This window comes from Entelurus aequoreus, linkage group LG24 (assembly GCF_033978785.1).
Source record: "Entelurus aequoreus isolate RoL-2023_Sb linkage group LG24, RoL_Eaeq_v1.1, whole genome shotgun sequence".
NCBI lineage: Eukaryota > Metazoa > Chordata > Actinopteri > Syngnathiformes > Syngnathidae > Entelurus > Entelurus aequoreus.
In genome coordinates, this window is record NC_084754.1 from 18,708,957 (window position 1) to 18,731,798 (window position 22,842).

The 22,842-nt window shown below is 37.8% G+C and overlaps 1 protein-coding gene across 2 annotated transcripts in view; it reads right to left on the bottom strand.

Annotated features, from left to right (window-relative positions):
* Positions 1–22,842, bottom strand: part of pdhx (pyruvate dehydrogenase complex component X) — a 39,759-nt gene that overhangs the window by 13,970 nt on the left and 2,947 nt on the right. For both annotated transcript variants that reach the window (XR_009824327.1, XM_062035642.1), the window contains exons 2-5: positions 20,018–20,101; positions 13,531–13,631; positions 6,293–6,477; positions 2,116–2,214 (exon numbers count right to left, since the gene is read on the bottom strand). Coding sequence is in view for 1 of the 2 variants with exons in the window: in XM_062035642.1 (XP_061891626.1) it covers positions 2,116–2,214; positions 6,293–6,477; positions 13,531–13,631; positions 20,018–20,101 (469 nt within the window). In the remaining variant the exon portion in view is untranslated. The remainder of the gene's footprint in view (positions 1–2,115; positions 2,215–6,292; positions 6,478–13,530; positions 13,632–20,017; positions 20,102–22,842) is intronic.

The following is a 22,842-nucleotide window of genomic DNA, read 5'->3' on the forward strand; positions in this document are numbered from 1 at the left end:
ATTTGCTTAAACATGGGTTCATTTTAGTTTGATTTAGCCTGAACGTCAGGGCTATTGACTCAACAGGCTGGGTAATAAGGGGATATGAGAATGATATACTTCTGTAAAATGAGTACAGGTGATACTAAACTTCCTGTGTGATTCATGTTATTGTGGACATCAGAGACAACAGTGCTGACTTCCTTTAACTTCACTTACCTTGCTTTGCAATGCACAAAGGGTTATGGAGAATAAATATAAGATAGCGAGTAGAAAATCGTAGGAAAAAGAGCCGTTTGGAAAAAAAGTCTGGCTTGCTTGTGTATTCACACTGCGGTAACAAGCTGTAACAGAGTTCATAAACATTGTGAGTGACAATGGGCTAGTGTTCATGTACAATATAATAATTGAGCATCTGATTACCGATGGCAGGTCTGGATTTATGTTTTAGATAATCCTGGGTAACTTGTCGGATATGGAATAAAATACTGACAGGTAGGACAGTATAAGATTAGACCCAAGCAGGACTCTGCTCTGTATAATTCTATCGTTTCCCTGTTTAAGGGTTTATGCATTGGAGCCTTTAGCTGTATTTTACCATGGGTGTGTTATTTGGGTAGCTGTGTGTAAATACCCAACACAAATTTGTAAACAAAAGGCCTATTCCTTTTAAATATTGATGACAAGTCTGTCTAAATCTGTGTTAGTGAGCACTACTCCTTTGCCAAGATAATCCATCCACCTGTGATGCATATCAAGATGCTGCTTAAACATCATTATTGCACAAGTGTGCTTTAGGCAGGCTATGACAAGAGGCCACTCCAAATTGTGGAGTTTTGTCACAGCACAATGCCACAGATGTAAGAATAGAAATGCTGTGAATTGAATGTCTATAAATGACTGTCTCAAAAAGTGTTCTATATAATTTGATGGTACATCCAACCAGCCTCACAACCACTTGTAACAAAACCAGACCAGGACCTCCATATTTAACATCTTCACCTCCAAGATCGTCTGAGACAACCCCGTCCGGACAGCTGCTCGGTTTGTATCACAATAATGTCTACACAAACTGTCAGAAAATGTTTCCGTAGCGCTCTGGATGTTTGTCGTCCTAATCCGGGGTTTAAACCTGATTATAGTTCGCTGTCATACCCAAATTGATTGGGCAAATGCCACATTTGATGGCATCTGGTACTTTGGAGAGATGTTCTCTTCACAAATTAAACCCATTTTTACTGTTCAGAGCATATTGCAGACTGTGTGTATGGTGTTGTGTGTGTGAAGTGGTTTGCTGATGTCAATAATGTTTTAAGTGGCCAATTGTGGTAGTGGGGTAATGGTATGGTATAGAAAGCAAGAACAGGTGCGCTTTACTGATGGCAGAAGTGTTTGATCCAGATGTTATGCTGCTAATTCCGATATAATCATTCATGATTGAGATTGGCCAATACAACTTAAATGTTTTATTTATTTATGGTGAGTGTGATTGACATTGTAACAGTAGGTATTCAGGAGGTAGAGCAGGTCATCCAGTAACTGTGTGCATGTATGTATATATATATATATATATATATATATATATATATATATATATATATATATATATATATATATATATATATATATATATATATATATATATATATATATATATATATATATATATACACAGTTACTGGATGACCTGCTCTACCTCCTGAATACCTATAGTCACACACTCACTACGTTTCCATGCACTAAATTAGTCAGATTTCTCAAATAGTTAGTTTTTTGTATTTTGAAACCTACATGTGGTTAGTCATATCTCCCGTACACTGGGGGGTGCTTATTTCTTTTTAGTTTGGATTAATGTGTTGCTTTTCGGTGCGCTAGGCACATATGTCAAATTTTTAGTTTTGGTTTTGATTCCTGTTGTTAAGGCAAACTATGTGGTCAAATACATGCGAAAACAGATAACCATTTTAGAGATGGCTTCTACTTCTTGTTAGCTCTACACCATCTCTCCAGGCCAGGTGTTTCTGCTGTTTGCACTTACTCCTGTTTTATAGAATAACTTGTTTAAATTCAGTTCTAGTCACCTCTCATCCTTTAAAATAATAATCTGAACTAGGTATTTGAGAATAATTCAATTACTCCTTAGTGATTAGTCCTCTTGGTCCAGTGGGAGTGGCCAATTTTGGATCAATGCCATGGGTATCCAGGATGTGTCTTGCTGCCGGGCTAAGCCGTAACCTGGAAAACAAATACATATTTATTATGGCCTTTTATATGTTGTCTAATTCCACTTTTATTTTAAGCCTATTACAGAGATTTGCAATCTGATAAGTACCTACCTGTAGATACAGTAAAGTTAAGTTAACGTTAAAGTTCCAATGATTGTCATACACACTAGGTGTGGCAAAATTATTCTCTGCATTTGACTCATCACCCTTGATCACCCCCTGGGAGGTGAGGGAGCAATGGGCAGCAGCGGTGGCCACGGCCGGGAATCATTTTTGGTGATGTAACCCCCAATTCCAACCCTTGATGCTGAGTGCCAAGCAGGGAGGTAATGGGTCCCATTTTTATAGTCTTTGGTATGACTCGGCCGGGGTTTGAACTCACAACCTACCGATCTCAGGGCGGACACTCTAGTACATATCTATAATAGCGCAGCAGAGGTATTTTTCCTCGCTTGCAACCGTAATAAGTTAATGCCGAATTACAACATTGGATCTGTCAACAGGCTCAGCACAAAATGTTTGCATAACAAATATACTCATGTGTTCTGGTGTAAGTCCTTCCCTGAAGGTATCTATTGTGTAAACAGGAGTAGACAGTAATTTTGAAAAATCAGCATTTTTGTTCTGGACACACAAGGTGTTTTCAACATGACAATTGTTATTCTGGTATGGAGGACATCGTAGTCTTCTAATTACAATGGTAATGTCATACAATAACAAGTCTTCACACACTGATTTGACTGTATTTAGTCAAACCAAAAATTAAGGTTGCAGAGTTTTGGCTCATATGAAAACAATAATACACTGCTAATCAAAATCTTAACACCAGTTAGAAAAAAATTAACATTTTGGCTTTGGCTTATAAAGGCTTTAGTCTGAAACTGTTCATCAGCTGACAGACAGCATATTCCAGTTAAATTGCTATCAATGAATTGCCTGCTCAAAATGTGTTTCTCTTTATATTATATCTTTATACTTTATATTAAAATTTCTCTATAATACATCAGTATATATTATATACCGTATTTATAATATAATATAATAATATATACATATATAATATTACATATATGTTATATTTTATACTGCTACTATGGTACATTTTTTTGTCTACTTTATACCTGCATTATCCTTTCCATCCTTACCCTTTCCATCCTTTGTAACTGAGCTACTGTGTGGAACAATTTCCCTTGTGGATCAATAAAGTTTGTCTAAGTCTTTCTCCAATCACTTTTTTATTTAATTGTTTGGCCATTTTTATGCTTTACCTAAAATCTCCATAGGATGAAACGTTGCAAAATGCACATTCTTGCAATTTTTCAACTAGTCTTAAAATACCAGTAGAGTGGGAAAACAAGTTGCCTCTATATTGAAGCTATTATCATATATATCTGATTTAAGACATTAAAATACTTTCAAATTTTGCAAATAAATAGATATGATCAAAATCATATCAATCTCACAGAGATTCCTGAGCCATTTAGAGAGTTAATCAGCAAGTCAGTTACATGATCCGTGACGTACAAGTAGGAACCACAGATCCCTTCTCCATCAACAACAATGCTAATCAATAAGACTTTGTGAGAGCCAACAGCGATTACTTCTGGAAAAATTATGATTCAGAACCTTATATTTTTGAGCCCGAACACAAGGGGGATGAGCAATACATTTTAGAAGTTAAGTGCTAAACGGATGCAGCTTTATTGTTACATTATAGCATCAGCAGCATTGCTAGGTGCTAAACATACAAACTAACCATAATAAAAAATTATGAAACAAACACTTTAATATTTCCACTGTTGCTGGGATGCCGACCGACGGGATGCTCACATAATTCCCTTTAGAAGAAGATTCCATCGCAATAATCACGAAGGCCTAAAAAAAAGTTGCAGCAACTTGCGTTTTTTTTCACCATCTCAGATGATGTGAAAGTCGACCAGCCTCTTGGTCCAAGGCCACATTTTTCTACTACCAGGTGAAAGATGCATGAATTATAATCTATAATTAACTTTTAGCAAGTTTGAGACGAAGCAGAAGCAGCCGCCGGCTTAGTGTAACAACAATAGCAGCGTAAACTAGCATTAGCTCACTGCTAACAATGCGTTGGCACTTATAACAATATTGCTCATATTTGGTTAGTTTTCAGGTCACGACATGTAAATGGAGTATTTTTGGCGGTTTCTGGATGTGTTTAGAGCGGATATAATGGGTGAAACGGATGACCCTCGATCTGTTGACTCAGTTGTTAGCTATTTATTTACAATTTCGAATGCATTAAAAAAGCCAAAAATATGTGTTCTTGTCTTACATAAGGATTGTGAATAATAACCAGCACATCTCTTTACAATTTTCATTCCAGTATGACTGATCTGATAATATGGTCAGAGTGCAGAAGCGTTTCTACAGTGACGTAGAATCTAAAAATTGCCGGAGTTGAATATTCCAAACAGCCGACTGAATTTGTGGCATTGTGTGATGTTTAGGCTGCATTTTCACATACTTTGTAGATTGTAAATACAATTGGATATGGTCTAATACAGGGGTGGGTAATTAATTTTTACCGGGGGCCGCATGAGCAACCCGAGCACTGCTGGAGGGCCACATCGACAATATTTCAATTAAATTTTGCTCAATATTATTTTTGATATACATACCGTAAGATAAATAATAATAATAATAATAATAATAATAATAATAATACTTTCATTTAACCTAACTTAACTTTATACCAAAAGCACTGCTTTGGAATTCATGTGTACCCCTTTCAGAGATCACATTTAGTTCCCCTTAAACATCCTCATGTTGCACAATGAAATGTAAGCATAGGATGAAGTGTGCATTCCTGTAACTTTCTCTAGTAACAGCATTCCATGATTAATATAAATAAATTAACATTAATAATAAATGACAGTAAAATAAGCACACGTATGACTGAGGAGTCATAGTGTAACTTTGTGTGGTGTTTGAGTTGTCCGACTTTTTGTGTGGCCATAAACGCACCAGTGGTTTAGTGCTATGCGTGTTGGTGACAGATGACAAGTTGGTTTTGGCCTGGTTTGTACGGCAGAAAATGACTAGTTTTTCGAGATAGAAGTGTTTTACTCATGTTTTTGGTGTGGTTATGGCCGAATATAAACAGTTTTGCTCAATAAAGTGATCGATATAATTCCTGGCCTCGAAGCATCTCGATAGACGTTACAATAATTGAACGGTGTTGACGAACACCGTTAGGGCCGCTTGTAGTCACTGTCACTCAAAGTTGCATTGCAAAATTACACAGAATAAATGTTTATTTTGTTTAGAATTCAGATGGGATTTGATTTGGTGCGCGGCATATATTTGCTGTGCGCAGAGGACGCTTGAGCAGTGCGCAATTGCGCAGGCGCGCACCTTAGAGGGAACGTTGCTTGGCAGTCCATGTCTTGTTGAAAACACGCCATTCGTCATCAACTTTTCTTTTTTAGCGTCTCGGGTGTAAACCGTGCATCACTTGTCGCTGTGCACCTTCACTCACAGCTTACACACGGACATAGGCACATAAATGACACTTTTCAAAATAAAAGCAGCACAGTTGTATTGCGCACACGACATAGATGTTTTTTCAACTTTATTTTGTCATTTGTGATTGCAGCTGTTCACATTCACTCACAATCACGCACGCGCATATGTCCACACGGAAGTAATACAAATAACGCTTTTCAAAACAAAAGAAGCACCGTTATATTGCACACTCGACATAGATACTTTTTAAAATGTATTTTGTAATTTATGATTGGCCTCACGCGGGCCGGACAGGGACGCACAAAGGGCCGGATGTGGCCCGCGGGCCGCAGAATGCCCAGGTCTGGTCTAATAGATAACATGAAACACAATTAAGTATATAAAGTCAACTTGTTTTTCCACTTTGCTGGTACATCAAAATTTTGATTGGGAGTATGTGTATATACACAGTTTCCCATATAAAATTACTCCATGAATATGAAGTTTTTACTTTTGCTTTGACTGCTGGACTACACTGGTCATGATGGATAAGACAAGAAATTACAAGTACAAGAAAGGACAAGAAGATATCACAAGGCAACACTTACGGTCCTGAGTTGACTGTTTTTGGTGGCGAAGGAAAGGCAGGGGGCACAACCGTTTCAGATGGAGCTGCAGATGTAGTTGTTACAGCATCTGGTGGAGGAATCTCAACTTGTTTCCAGTCTTGTCCTTCCTCCACCATAACAGCAATTAGAGTTCCCAGGCGCACGTTGCGGCTTCCCTCCTCTATCTGCAATGATGGTGAGAAAAGTCATTTTCAATTAGAGGGGAAAAACATTAGCAAAACATGATCATCGCAATGATGAATAAAATAAAGACAAACATAATTAACACATTGTTGTGTTATAGCTCACTGACCACCTGGCCAAAAAATACTATGTTCTTGTGTAGTAAAATTAATGAGTTTTTATGCTTGCTGTCACCACTGATCAAGATCCACTGTGTGCCTTTTATTAGTCTCTCCACGGTCTACTGGACGTTGTCAATTGATCAATAGTTGTCATTCTAACTTAAAGGCCATGTCTAATTCAGTGGCTGCTGCACTTCATTTGTTTTCAAAATGTCTTCGTTGAGTGTGGTTGCCAGTCAACACAGCAGGTGATTTGCAAAACAAAGTAGTCAAAATTTGGACCGTGACAAACCGATTTGGCATTATCTGGTAGGCTATATACTCGTTATACTTGCAGAGTATTCAGACCACAAAAGGATGTAAAAGATAATGTATTTATATTTCTATTTTTTTGGTGCAGAGTCTTACTGAATTTCTATGCGGTACGCTTTAAAAGTTTATTGCGTCATGCAATTACTCAGTTATTAAATACATTCAGTCACAAAAGGCAAAGTTTATTCCAGGCATGGTATTTTCTAGAAGATCCAGACATGCAGAGCACCACCGCAAGTGTGCATAACCAAAGCCGTAAAAGGCCAGGTGTGGAAGCGTGCAAAGCACTCCACTAGAAGTAGCAGCAGCCAAGTAACAATGTCCCATCCAGTCTGCGACACAGAAACGCCACAGAGGAAAACTGAAACACTGAACTGTTAGAGTAATATTTTCCACCTTTCAGCAGAATTGCACACTTTAGAATTGGCCTTCCTTCTGCTAAAAGAGATACACACATAATAAGCTCACCCTGTTTAGTGAGCTATGTACCCACTGTAACACAAATCTAATTTAATTGTGTTATGAAGTCACAACCTAGAGAGTTAGTAGGGGAGAATGTGTGCGCGCTCTGCACACACGTCAAGTTAACTTTCAGTTTTGATTCCTGCCAGCTACCTCATGTGCCTCGTCTCATTTACAAGTAAATAGTGATTTTAAATTATGTTTGTTTAATTGTATTTTCTAACCAGTAAGCATGTAGACAATTACAGCGTGAGAAAGATCACATTGTATATTAATGGACATAATATTATGCATGTAGACAATTACAGCGTGCAAAATCTACTAGTACTTTTCGAGAAAACCGCCAAATTCAACAGAACACAGGCAGTTCCATCTCCCGACAAGACCAAAGCTATTTCCAACCACTGTCACTGTGAGGCGAGTCATCACCGTGGCAAGTTGAGTCTCAAATTCCACCTGCCCGCCGATGCAGAGAGACCACCTCCACCGCAGACCATGTTATATATAGATATACAAAACCCAAAACCAGTGAAGTTGGCATGTTGTGTAAATCGTAAATTAAAACAGAATACAATGAATTCAAAATCCTTTTCAACCAACCCTCAATTGAATACACTGCAAAGACAATATACTTAACGTTCGAACTGGTAAATTCTTGTTATTTTTTGCAAATATTAGTGGCAAAAAAGACAGAGAAAGTTGAGGAATGCTCATTAAACACTTATTTGAAACATTCCGCAGGTGAACAGGCTAATTGGGAACAGGTGGGTGCCATGATTGGGTATATAAGCAGCTTCCATGAAATGCTCAGTCATTCACAAACAAGGATGGGGCGAGGGTCATCACTTTGTGAACCAATGCATGAGCAAATTGTCGAACAGTTTAAGAACAACATTTCTCAACTAGCTATTGCAAGGAATTTAGGGATTTCACCATTTACAGTCCGTAATGTCATCAAAAGGTTGAGAGAATCTGGAGAAATCACTGCACGTAAGCAGCAATGCCCGTGACCTTCAATTCCTCAGGTGGTACTGCATCAAAAACCGACATCAGTGTGTAAAGGACATCACCACATCGGCTCAGAAACATTTCAGAAATCGACTGTCAGTAACTACAGTTTGTCGCTACATCTGTAAGTGCAAATTAAAACTCTACTATGCAAAGTGAAAGCCATTTATCAACAACACCCAGAAATGCCGCTAGCTTCGCTGGGCCTGAGCTCAACTAAGATGGACTGATGCAAAGTGGAATAAGTGTTCTGTGTCTGTCTGATGAGACCACATTTTAAATTGTTTTTGAAAACTGTGGACTTTGTAAAAGAGTGTGGGTACTAGACTGGCCTGCCAGTAGTCCAAAATGTTGAAAATGTGTAGTGCATTATGAAGCGTTAAATACGAGAATGGAGACCCCGGAGAGTTGAACAACTTAAGCTGTACATCAAGCAAAAATGGGAAAGAATTCCACCTGAAAAACATTTACTGAGTGTTGTTAAAAGGAAAGGCCATGTAACACAGTGGTAAAAAAGCCCCTGTGCCAACTTTTTTGCAATGTGTTACTGCCATTAAATTCTAAGTTAATGATTATTTGCAAAACAAAATAAGTTTCTCAGTTCAAACATTAAATATCTTGTCTTTGCAGTGCATTCCATTGAACATAAGTTGAAAAGGATTTGAAAATCATTGTATTCTGTTTTTATTTACCATTTACACAACTTAGACTCTAGTATTTGGCTTGTTAGCTTCCCCTCACAGACGAGCGCTAATGGCCGTGATTGAGAGAAGAGTTGTTTGATATTGGACGCCAGAAAATGTCCGACGCGTTGCAAGAGTCAGCCTTTATGCATTGTTGCAACTCAATGGTTTTTGTGCACGTCATGCAAAGCGCGTTTGCGAGACGAGCGTGTGTAGTGTGCTGCCGTGATTGAGGGTGTGGCCGCAGTCTCGAGAGCAGCTGATGTGAGGCTGAGGAGAGAGAGGCAGAGGCGTGCGGTGTGTTCATGGGTTAAAAAGTGTGCCTGTCTTGGTCACTCTCTAGGTGGGGGTGTCACTGATGTCATATTAATACTTTTTTTTTTCCCACATGTTTTAGTGATCGTGATTTTTTTTAAAGCAGAAGACAGACATGACGCAAAACTATTGTAATTTCAAATGGCAACTTTCTGGCTTTGAGAAACACTAAAATAAATCAAGAAGTCAGTAACTGCTTAATTTTTTGATTAAGCAGAGTAGAACATTTGGAATCACTCAAAACTGAGAATAAAAAAGAATGGAATCACCCTGTAAATTTCCATTTCCAAACACCTGCATCAGATTCAATCTGTAAATTAGGAGTGTTCACGCCTTGAAGAGCTTAATGTGTGTATTTAAGTGCACTCAGTAAATTCTGTATTTACTGAGTAAACTTAATTTGTGCACTAAACTTGTGCATTTAAGATGTGCACTTAAATGCACTTAAAATGCATATTTAGTAAGCACACTCATTTTGTACACTTTGTGCACTTAACATATGTACGCAGTTGTATTAGATAAGAGTATAAAATACTGTAATGTCGGTGGAATGACGATTACAAAGTGATTGTACAAATTAACCTTTTATTGGAATCTACAAGGGAACACTTTATACTTTACAACAAGACACACTCCACACGTTAATTCAGCCAAGGCGGCTCAGCAACTGGCTCTTTTCTCTTGATCTGGCTCCAACTAGCAGGCACTACTGCCCCGCATATCCAAAACTCTGGATCACACCTCAAAATTATACATAGTACTCCTGTTGCTACAATATGCCAAAAAATGCACATAAGGAGGAAACATCATGACAACAATATGCCGTAGGTTCAAAAACCCTTTATCAGCATTCATTCTACTTATGTCTCTGGCAAAAGTCAAAAGTGATTGGCCCACAACGACAATGGTTAGTTTCGGTTTCGATTTGGGCAATATCGATAGCCTCCTATGTCGAGGTCAGTCAGCCAATCCGAGGGGCGTAGAGATAAATAGGTTTAAACTTCCACTGTACAAATGAGCATTCTGGGGAGTTAATTTCTCATTACATCCATGTTACGCCTCCCAATACAATCAATGTTATTGCTGTTACGTACCACAGTCATGATGTCAAGTATTGTGTGAGGGAGCTGATTACAAACTGTGCTGCCTGTGGCAATTGTGAATGCTAGCAGGAATTAACTTTTGTCTTACGCTGTCACAAAGTCCAGTGTAAGATATAGCAGCCCTCAAAACATCCTCAACTTAAATGTTCTCCCGAATATATTTCTATCTTGGCAACAGTTTTAAGCCCAGAGAGCCTGAACTGCTGAGTTCTGTACAGTGATCAACTTTCACACACTGTGTTGCTTGGGCTGTAGCACTTACATTTTGGTCACCTTTACTTGAACATAAGTATTTTTTTAGAGTCAAGTATAATATAATAAAATATTTGCATTTCCGTGAGAACTATCTTTACTTAGATACAGTATATGTTGAGAAGCTTTGTGTTTTGCTGTCATTGCAAACCTGTCAGTTTCTACAGTCTGTGATTGATTGTACCCCTGGCAGATTCATGATTAAAAAACCTTGGGTCAGGGTAGAGCAAACAGTCAGAGCAGGATGAGATTTAGTAATCTGTGGTCACAGTACTTGTGACCCACCCCCCGACTTCCATATGATAACCAAGCCTATCCTGTCTCCTTTGGCGTATATTAAGTTATCATTCTAGGCATTTGGCCAAACATATTACAGTAACCTCACAAACACATAAAAAGCTGCTTAGAATAGCACAGTCAACACAATAATAGCTATTAGGGTATACTCTGTGGTTCCAACATATGGTAGCACATTGGTGGTTTTATCGTCAACCACACACGCACGCACACACACACACACACACACACACACACACACACACACACACACACACACACACACACACACACACACACACACACACACACACACACACACACACACACACACACACACACACGCATTCCCAGAGTGCAAGAGAGCTCAGGTTTTTTCATGCAAGCCATCTTTCTTCTCCAGCCTCAGCTCAAAAGCCCCTACCCCCAATTCTTCAGTTGTTGCTATGGAAACTACCAACCGCATAGTGGCTTAGACAAAGAAAGTAAGGGAATGTGGAAAAAAATGATATAATCAAGAAATGAAATGGATTATTTTTAGAAAAAAAGTCACAGGGTAATTTTGACAATTAGTTTTTTTGTTGGCGACAATATTATGTACAATTTAGCCTTGGAACATGTAGTCTCTTCAGCTCATGTCTGTGACATGGAGAAAGGTGTTTTTTAGTGTGTAGAGTTTAATAATAATAATCTATTCAATCAATAAAATAATGGTTAAATGTGGTGCAATCTGGTGGCTTTCAAAGACAACCGATTGCTCAATCTCTGGAAGCCTGTTAACTCCACAGTTGGGTATAGACAGAAGGATGAGAGATGTCTGTAGCTGAAAACTTCTAAGAATACAATTTCATTAACTGACTACTGTAAGTGGACTATTTAGGGTAGCACCTCAGTCATCTACCCTTAGCAAATCCAACAATAACCTTGTAGTAGGGCTGGGCGATATGGCCTTTTTTTAATATCGCAATATTTTAAGGCCATATCGCGATACACGATATATATCTCGATATTTTGCCTTAGCCTTGAATGAACACTTGATGCATATAATCACAGCAGTATGATGATTCTATGTGTCTACATTAAAACATTCTTCTTCATACTGCATTTGTATATGCTACTTTAAAACTTTCATGCAGAGAAGGAAATCACAACTAAAAAAAACACTATTTTTTTCATACGGTGTTGATCTGGAAATGTTTGCCTCTGCATTTTGATGGTGTGGGCGTGTGGCACCGAACGGAGATGTTGACATGCGGAGTAAGCACTCTTCATTCTCTAGCGGGTGACTTTTCAAATGATGCTGCATATTAGCAGTAATGCTACTTTTTATAGCAACGCTTTTGCCCCACACTTGACAAATTACTGTTGTCTGTTCAACATATTCCCACTTGAAGCCAAACCACCGCCAGACGATGGACCCCCTGCTGTTTTTTGGGGGAATTAATTATTCCTTCATTTGTTACCAGATTCGCACCTTCTCTCTCTCGTATTACCACTCGCACGGCTGCGCTAGCATCACAGCTAACGTTACCCATGCTGCTACCTCTTTGCTGCGCGAGGGCGTATACGTATGTGACGTATGACTGACAGTATGTGACGTGTGTAAGAAGGTGCGCTTGTCTTTCTGTGAGAAGGAGACACAGGAAAGAGCGAGGAGAGCCTGTAGTGTAATACCAGCAGCTAAAAGCAACTGCGTGAGAACGTATACTCGAATATCCCGATATAGTAATTTTCTATATCGCACAGAGACAAACCCGCGATATATCGCATATATCGATATATCGTCCAGCCCTACCTTGTAGCATTCACTACTTGGTTGGCTGGAAGACTTATTGTGTTAAATTGGAAGGCAACAGTGCCTCCTTGCCACACTCTCTGGAGTAAAGATGTTCTGTATTTTCTCAAACTGGAGAAGATTAGGCTGACAGTGAATGGTTGTTCGGCAAAGTTTCAGTAACTGTGGTGTGCCTTTCAGAGATATATAGGAGAAACTAATCTCCAAATTAAGCCATATTGAAACACAACTGGGATGGGAATGTTTGATTAGTCTTTTGTGTGCTTGTTGGTTGTTATATCTCTCTAAGGTCATTCAGGAATGCAGCTGTCTGTGGTTCCTTTATTTTATTTATGTATTATTAATGTTCCAACTGTTATTTTCTCCATTTTTTGGTATTTGTTTTTATTTTTATTTTTTACTTGTGGCGGGGTAAAACAGCATTCAATGTATTTGTGTTTACTTTTGTCAAATGTGTGTCTATAAAACCCCAATAACACATGTTTAAAAAAAAAAAAAGAAGTACAATGTCACTGTGCAGGGAAAATATGTCATGAATTAATCTTACTAAAGCATTTCAAACAATGTAGAAATAGTCTCAAGTAAAAGGTTTTAACATGTATGGGAGTGGAAAAACAACAACAAATCATCTCATCACAAGAAAACAAAATTATAATTCCTGACATTTGCACATGTGATATCTAAACAATACAGATGGTCCTAAACATATTGGTATTTGCTGCCTCACCAGGATCTTTGCCAAGATTCCGTCATCATTAGATTCCATGGTAACAACAGCTTTGTCAGTCTCAATTTCGCAAAGGGCATCACCCGCTGTCACTTCCTCACCTACAAAAGTGAAAGGGTACACATACATAGACTACAATTAAAAACATTTCGGCATTTTGAAAACTCAATTTAAAAACAACATTGTCAGTATTTGTAAACAAAATACTTGTTTTGATGATATACCAACAGAGGTCTGTACTACAAAGTAGGGTTTCTGGATTATCCAGGAAAAAATGTAGGTTTAAATCCGGATATGCAGTTCTACAAAGTTCATTAACTCTGTGGTAACTCATGCTCCACAGATAACTTGCGAGGGCGCAGGCTAGGTTTGAGGAAACAATATTGGAGCCAATAACAGTCCTAAAAGATCAGACCTTATGGAACCCATACCCACTGACCAATCAGTTGTTTCATTTAAAAATAGATAATGTGTATATATACATACTAGGGTTGTCCCGGTACCAAAATGTATATCGATACTTTGATACTTTTCCAAATAAATGGGACTATGAAAAATGTCAATATTAGCTTTATTGTAACAGAAAATATTACATTACATTAAACACTAACAGTCAAAGAACAATTTTACAAGGTTAAAATATAAATTAAAAGGCATTGGGGTTTTCTTGCTGCACTCAAAGAACAATTTACAATTATCCATATTGCATATAGTATGCCATAATCAAGGACTAGATGAGAAATGAACAGAGTGTTTTACTGACATTATATTAAATTATTCATGATTTATGGTTGCCACTCCTGGTCAGTGCTTTAAGAAACATAATGAATAACATTAATAACATCAACATTAATTAACATAAACATTAATTAACATGAATAACTATTAAAAACAAATCTATGAATAAATGTACACAGATAAGCCATGTAGCAGGTAAAACACATTTATTAAAGACAAAACACAAATTGTAGGAATTTGTTACAAAATTCAGTCATTTCACTTGCATTAGTTGACCGCTAATTGTGAAGTTTTAACTGCGCTAATACAGGGGAGCTGGTTAATTTATGAGGAGTAGCGTATGTGCGTTTGTGAGAATGGCAACGTGTTGGCTGAGTGATGTCAGTGAGTGAGTGGGCGAATAAAGAGAAAGCAGCAGGACAGGTGTAACAACTACATTACACTTGTCACTATTTAAACTCCTTGTGCAGATCTGAATGCTTATTATTTAAATGTTTACCTACACTACCGTTCAAAAGTTTGGGGTCACCCAAACAATTTTGTGGAATAGCCTTCATTTCTAAGAACAAGAATAGACTGTCGAGTTTCAGATAAAAGTTCTCTTTTTCTGGCCATTTTGAGCGTTTAATTGACCCCACAAATATGATGCTCCACAAACTCAATCTGCTCAAAGGAAGGTCAGTTTTGTAGCTTCTGTAACGAGCTAAACTGTTTTCACATGTGTGAACATGATTGCACAAGGGTTTTCTAGTCATCAATTAGCTTTCTGAGCCAATGAGCAAACACATTGTACCATTAGAACACTGGAGTGATAGTTGCTGGAAATGGGCCTCTATACACCCTTGTAGATATTGCACCAAAAACCAGATATTTGCAGCTAGAATAGTCATTTACCACATTAGCAATGTATAGAGTGTATTTCTTTAAAGTTAAGACTTGTTTAAAGTTATCTTCATTGAAAAGTACAGTGATTTTCCCTCAAAAATAAGGACATTTCAATGTGACCTCAAACTTTTGAACGGTAGTGTAAGTTTGAAGCAAAGTTTGTAATACTGATCGCCACATTTATGGAGGCGTGTTTTAAAGCAGCTGATTTGATTCGATTTGATTCTTGGGGGTAACAATTTGATTCAGAATAGATTCTCGATTCAGAACGATTCATAACCAATATTTTTTTTATAACATTGGGTGCCAGTTCTATGATTAACTACATTCCTCCATAAAATAGACAAACAGCTTTGATACATTTATGTTTTACTTATTTATCTGTACAGCAAATATGGGCAGCGACATCAACAAAACAGATTAAAAAAAAAAGTATATTTAAAAAAAAATAATTTAAGCGATTTTTGATTTTTTTTATAATCGATTAAGTTACAAATAAGAATCGCAATTAATTCGAAAATCTTTTTTTTTGACACCGCTAGTTAAAATGTATATCCTCAGAAAATATGCCTTATAATAGCCACAAACTGGAGGATACATTTTTAATCAGGATACAAGAAGCAACAATGGTGGGAATCCACACATTTAAGCTTCATCACAAAACTTTGTCAAATCTTTGTAAGTAGATATTGTGCATAAATATATTTAGTTTGTTTTGTATTGAAATTGCTTACTTTGTGATGTCTTTTGTATTTGTGGTCGTGATGTTTTTTGCCTGAGATTAAGTCTGGGTGATCAGAGCTCTTTTAATACATGTAGTGTTAAATTTGACCTGTAGGGGGCAATAATGCTACACCTTAGGTTTAATTGTGATGAGTCACATACCATTACATTGTGTGCAATGATTGATGTACTGTATATGTTGTTTGATTTGCATATGTAGAAACAAATCTAGTTGTGTGAATGTATTAACATCAATCCTTCTATTATACAAACCCCGTTTCCATATGAGTTGGGAAATTGTGTTAGATGTAAATATAAACGGAATACAATGATTTGCAAATAGTTTTCAACCCATATTCAGTTGAATATGCTACAAAGACAACATATTTGATGTTCAAACTGATAAACCTTTTTTTTTTTGCAAATAATCATTAACTTTAGAATTTGATGCCAGCAACACGTGACAAAGAAGTTGGGAAAGGTGGCAATAAATACTGATAAAGTTGAGGAATGCTCATCAAACACTTATTTGGAACATCCCACAGGTGAACAGGCAAATTGGGAACAGGTGGGTGCCATGATTGGGTATAAAAGTAGATTCCATGAAATGCTCAGTCATTCACAAACAAGGATCGGGCGAGGGTCACCACTTTGTCAACAAATGCGTGAGCAAATTGTTGAACAGTTTAAGAAAAACCTTTCTCAACCAGCTATTGCAAGGAATTTAGGGATTTCACCATCTACGGTCCATAATATCATCAAAAAGTTCAGAGAATCTGGAGAAATCATTGCACGTAAGCAGCTAAGCCTGTGACCTTCGATCCCTCAGGCTGTACTGCATCAACAAGCGACATCAGTGTGTAAAAGATATCACCACATGGGCTCAGGAACACTTCAGAAACCCACTGTCAGTACAGTTGGTCGCTACATCTGTAAGTGCAAGTTAAAACTCTCCTATGCAAGGCGAAAACCGTTTATCAACAACACCCAGAAACGCCGTCGGCTTCGCTGGGCCTGATACAAAGTGGAAAAGTGTTCTGTGGTCTGATGAGTCCACATTTTAATTTGTTTTTGGAAACTGTGGACGTCGTGTCCTCCGGACCAAAGAGGAAAAGAACCATCCGGATTGTTATAGGCGCAAAATTGAAAAGCCAGCATCTGTGATGGTATGGGGGTGTATTAGTGCCCAAGACATGGGTAACTTACACATCTGTGAAGGCGCCATTAATGCTGAAAGGTACATACAGGTTTTGGAGCAACATATGTTGCCATCCAAGCAACGTTACCATGGGCGCCCCTGCTTATTGCAGCAAGACAATGCCAAGCAACGTGTTACATCAACGTGGCTTCATAGTAAAAGAGTGCGGGTACTAGACTGGCCTGCCTGTAGTCCAGACCTGTCTCCCATTGAAAATGTGTGGCGCATTAGGAAGCCTAAAATACCACAACAGAGACCCCCGGACTGATGAACAACTTAAGCTGTACATCAACCAAGAATGGGAAAGAATTCCACCTGAGAAGCTTAAAAAACATGTCTCCTCAGTTCCCAAACGTTTACTGAGTGTTGTTAAAAGGAAATGCCATGTAACACAGTGGTGAACATGCCCTTTCCCAATTACTTTGGCACGTGTTGCAGCCATGAAATTCTAAGTTAATTATTATTTGCAAAAAAAAAAAAAGTTTATGAGTTTGAACATCAAATATCTTGTCTTTGTAGTGCATTCAATTGATTATGGGTTGAAAAGGATTTGCAAATCATTGTATTCCGTTTATATTTACATCTAACACAATTTTCCAAGTCATATGGAAACGGGGTTTGTAAATAATGTAAAATATACAATGGACATTATGTAAAATACACAATGGACACTATACTTGTGTAATGTTTTTATGTTTATATTTTCAGTCCTACGATCCTAAATGAAAAAGAAAACAAATAAACAAAACTGAGGAAGAAAAATAATACAAAGAAGTAACATCATTCCCAACAAAACTTAGGGAGCTTCTGTTTCTTCATACCGTTAACTAGCTGCACACGCTTGAATCGAGTAGCGAGGGCAGAATAATGACTTTATTGACAGTACACTGCAAAGGCCAATGTGTTTACTTGGTAATTAAATAAACTAAGTCTCAAAGGATAATAACCTGGGGAGGCATTTTTTGGCGAGACATTTTGATGTCCGGGCCCCTGAGCCTCTGGGCTTTTGAAACTGCTGCCCTCTTCATTATGTAGTTGAATAGCCCTGCTTTAAATGCATTAAAAATAAGCTGACTCAATTTAACATTTTGAATATATAGCATTTTACACCCTCTCAGTTGTTTAAAATGGGTACAGTAGATAACAAGTTATTTATAAAGTGTTAGGCAGCTGAAGGAACTCTAATTAATTTAGTGGGAATGTCATAAAATAAGAGTTGTGGTCTGTTGTGAGAATTGTCTTGTTGGTCCATCCTAGGCCACCGTAGGTCATGTGAGGTGTCATGAACATGAATTGGTGTCACAGTTAAAGACTACATGCCTACAGTGACCAAATAATTGCAAAGTTTGGGCCCCAAGAGGGGTTTCGAAACAGACCTTACAAGATCTCTTTGATCCAGTTTGAAAGCCGCAGCCAAAGAAAAGAAACAGACAGACAGACGTAGCAATGTATCGATGATAGCATTTTCATTTACCGTTAGATTGTTGACTTACTATCAGCCAAATCCTACAATTGTTTAAAAAATGTGAATGCATCTGGACATGGTATTTAATGCTTTTAATACCATTTAGGGCCTTAATTTTCACAGAATCCATTTAAGGATTTTTAATGCTTTTTAATGCCCTGCGGAAACCCTGACGTTACCATTAGTGGTTTAACAGAACATTTATATATGTTTTAAAATGTCCACATATTTTAAAATTACTAATTATATTGAATAGAAATTGATTGTCGGCCGGAGGAATTATTCTGCTGTTCATTGCAGTCACTCATCACTGTCCCGTGCACACTCACACAAACAAAAGCGGTTCCAGAGAAGCCATTAACAATTTGCAGTCATGTTGTTGTTACAATTGGCTATACATCTAATGATCGCAACGTTAGTAGCTACACTTTGCCAAATCGCTATTATTAGCTGTCAACAAACATAAATCTGTGTGTGTTGCATGGGGCCTAGTTACGTGCTCAAAGTCTGAAAAGGGCAGCCCCATAAAGGTTGCCAATGACCCCTTTATGATCCCTACAAATGCCTTTTTTTACCGTAATTGATGTGATGATTATTAACTTAGGGGAGCGCTCCACACTGTGTATTGACATAACTAGGTAGCTGCTAGCTGCCTGTCAGCCGAGGGACCAAAATTAAATAAAGTATTAGCCAGATGGGATCGAATTTTGTGATCGGCATTAAATGGCATTAATATGCAATGAGCAATCATGTAATTTTTCACTAAAATCTACTGATACTGATCGGCGTATCCCATATTTTTCACCTCTTCTCTAAGAATATGCAATGGTTACAAAGCAATGAAGGTATGTATGTTAGCTATGTATACGTACATCAGAAATAATCTCATGATTGACAAAATAATAAGGGTAAATTACATAATAAGTAAAGAAATAAACTTTGAGCCAAAGTTTAGGATGCATACCAGCTATTATTAAATATTTATTATTAGCATTGATATCACACACATCATATTTTAAAACCCCACGCTTTTTCAGTCGTACCAAGTACACTAGGGGTCAGATTTTTTCTTTCTTGTCAGTGAGAATTCATCCTTCACTTTCTCACACAAGCACACATGTACAACTCACCCTAAGCACATGGAAACATAGCAAAACAACCAATCGGAACTCGGCCGGTTGCCACGTGATAGATGAGAGTGCTAATACAGTGCTGGGATGAGCAGTGCTGCTAAGCAGTAATGAATAGTGACTGCTGCATTTGCTTGAGCCAATTAACCACCAGAGGTCCATCGGTGTAACAGTGCAAGCTCATCTTGGTTTACAGAGTAATGTGTTGCCATAGAGAAAATGATCAGCGCTTTAGATACATTTCCGAGTTGGCGATTTTGTGGCACTTATGACTGAACTGGAAGTATTATACAAATTTAGGGTGGTAAATAGTTACAACAAAAAATAGCTCTAAGTGTATTATTGTACCTTCTTTCTTTAACCATTTGACAATGTTCCCCTCTTCCATGGTTGGCGACAAAGCTGGCATTTCCACTTTGACTGGCGTGACACCTACAGGACAATAACAGAATAATATTAGCCATAGACATAACAGCATTTGAATTACAAAGGTCACAAGACAGCTAACCCATATATATTTCCATGAAAACATCTGGTCAAAAAGTTAGAATATAAATTGCCCTATGAAAAAAAATTGTACTATGAATGCAATTGATAGTAGAAAAGGTGGTTTCAGTGTGGTTTGGCATATTCAACCCCAACAGCAAAGCGGATGAAGCATAACAGTAAAAGTAGAATGCTGGCCAGCCATGTCTGATATGTAAATCCTGATCGTGGGAGACACAAGACCAGAAGACTCTCATATTCTACATGCCTTTGGGACACAGTACCACGTCAGTAGTCACTCAGAAGGGTCATATAGTTTCACTGTCTTGCAGCACTGAGCAAGACTCAGTCTGAACGCTGACACAGAAAAGTCTTGCAACTGAGGCGAAGAGGACTCCCTTGCCTGCAGAAATATGTCTAATGGTTGTTTAGGAAAGGGATACTCCTGTTTTGTTTGCTCTAAATATTTTTAAAAAGGTGGAAGCTCCTTTTTATTTAATAGAGAACAGATTAGTGTCTCTGAACTGATTGTGTTAGAATTTGGAGGATCCAAACCACTACAGACTGTAGACTACTAGAGCTGCATGACGGTACCGGGCCGCGGCCCGGTGGTTGGGGACCACTGCTCTAATGCATTATCATATTTTATCAAAAAATATTTTTATTTAGTTTGGGTCTTTATTAATTCCTTATGTATTTATTATCTGGTTTTATGCTACACTCATTTTTTTCCAGCCAGTTTAACTTATTTTTAACTGATATTTTTTTAATACACAGTACTTATACATGCTCTCATTTTAAAAGTGAAATGTCAATGTTGATGATGTCCATTCATATAAAAAAACAATTTTTGCTCAAATATTCAATGAGGCTATAAAATGGTTTGTCCAATTACTCAGTTAATCGAATAAAGTATTCGATAGCTGCGGCCCTAATGAGTCCTGAGAAAAAGCACCCAATATCACTGTGACATTGTAAGCAGCTGGGCTATGTGCAAAAACAACAAAATCGGAGCACTGGCTGGCCCAAAGTGAACAGTTGAGGACAGTGCAACACAAAGTGCTGTGATTTATTACATTTTCTGGCATAACAAAGAGGCATCCGAATCTTGTAACCTCAAACAACATCCACAAACCTAGTGCCAAAGCACCATCGCTGACCCTGAACATGTCCAAAAATGACCCATCTTCATGTGGGTCTTTATAGAATGTCCAACAATTCTTCTCAACTAAAGAGGAGAAATATAACCTTAGAGGAAAAACAAATGTCAAACATTTGTATGGAAAAAAGTAAATAATTTAAACAATGTACAGATATGATCCAGTTTAAGAGGTTGTTCAAATTAATAGCGCTTAAAAAGTACAAAGAAGAAGAATTATGAGAAACACCTTCAGCCTTATTGAAAATGGGATATTCTTCATCTCAGTATGTTTATCATGACTGACTTAATTATCTATTACAAGAACTGCTGTATAAATCATTCACTGTTGTCATTGTGCTACAAAAATAAGTCAGTAAATGAACGTATTTATTTGTAAACGCTCTGAAGAGGGAAAGGGGTAGGATTAAATAAGCTTTGCTTCTTCCTACCACTTTTCGGACATGATATAAAGAGAAATTATATGAAATTGTGTGATGTATTATGCTGTAAGTGTGTTCATGTTCGAAATAAACTAAAGAAAGAAAGAAAGAAGGTTATTGCCCAATAAGCGGTTTGTTGCTCAACCTTTCTCATGAACCTGACCTCAATATTCTTCAGTGGCCACCGCAATCACTAAATCTTAATCCAGTAAGAGGGCTTTCAAATGTGGTAAAAAACAAAAACAAACCAAAAAACATGTTTTGTCATATGATTATGCAACAGAAAGATCTGCAGACACTTTGTGATGACAGTTCCAGCATCCAGATAAATGCAAGCCACAAAGCTGTTGGTGGTGCAAAATGGTGCACTTACCACTTTTTGCGTGGTCCAAATAAAAGGACACATAAGTTTCACTATGATCAATGAGTGTTGAAATGGAAAATGTGAATTGGTTAAACATTTCAAATGACAGTCAAATAAATTTGCAACTCAGACTTGCACCAATGATGTCATCACATGCACTTTCCATGGCAACATCACCATCATCATTATACTGTATATTAATTAGGGTAAAGCAGTGTTTTTCCAACCACTGTGCCGCGGCACACTAGTGTGCCGTGAGATATTGTTTGGTGTGCCATGCAAAATGATGCAATTCCGCCTAATTGGTCAAAAAATATATATTTTGCAAACCAATAATAAGCGGTAGAAAATGGATGGATGGATGGAATAATTATAATCCACAAATAATGTGCCGTTGTAGAGTGTCTGTGCTGTCTCGAGATCAGCAGAGTAACCATTTAATACTCTTCCGTACCAGTAGGTGGCAGCAGGTAGATAATTGCTCTGTGAGCCAACTTTGAGATAACCTGACTCTCGCCAGATCCTTGTAGTTCGCTGAGCTCCACACAAGGATCTGGGCTAGAGGGCATTGCGAACTCCTTCAAGACAGCAAAAAATAGTGAACCAATAAGGATCGCCGGGCGGGATTTCATAGATGTGACGTAGCGCCGAAGCGACTGTTTGATTCAAACAACAATGGCAGCACGCAGCAAGGAGTTGTGCGCTGACATTGATTCTGCTATTGCAACTGTTTTGCGACATC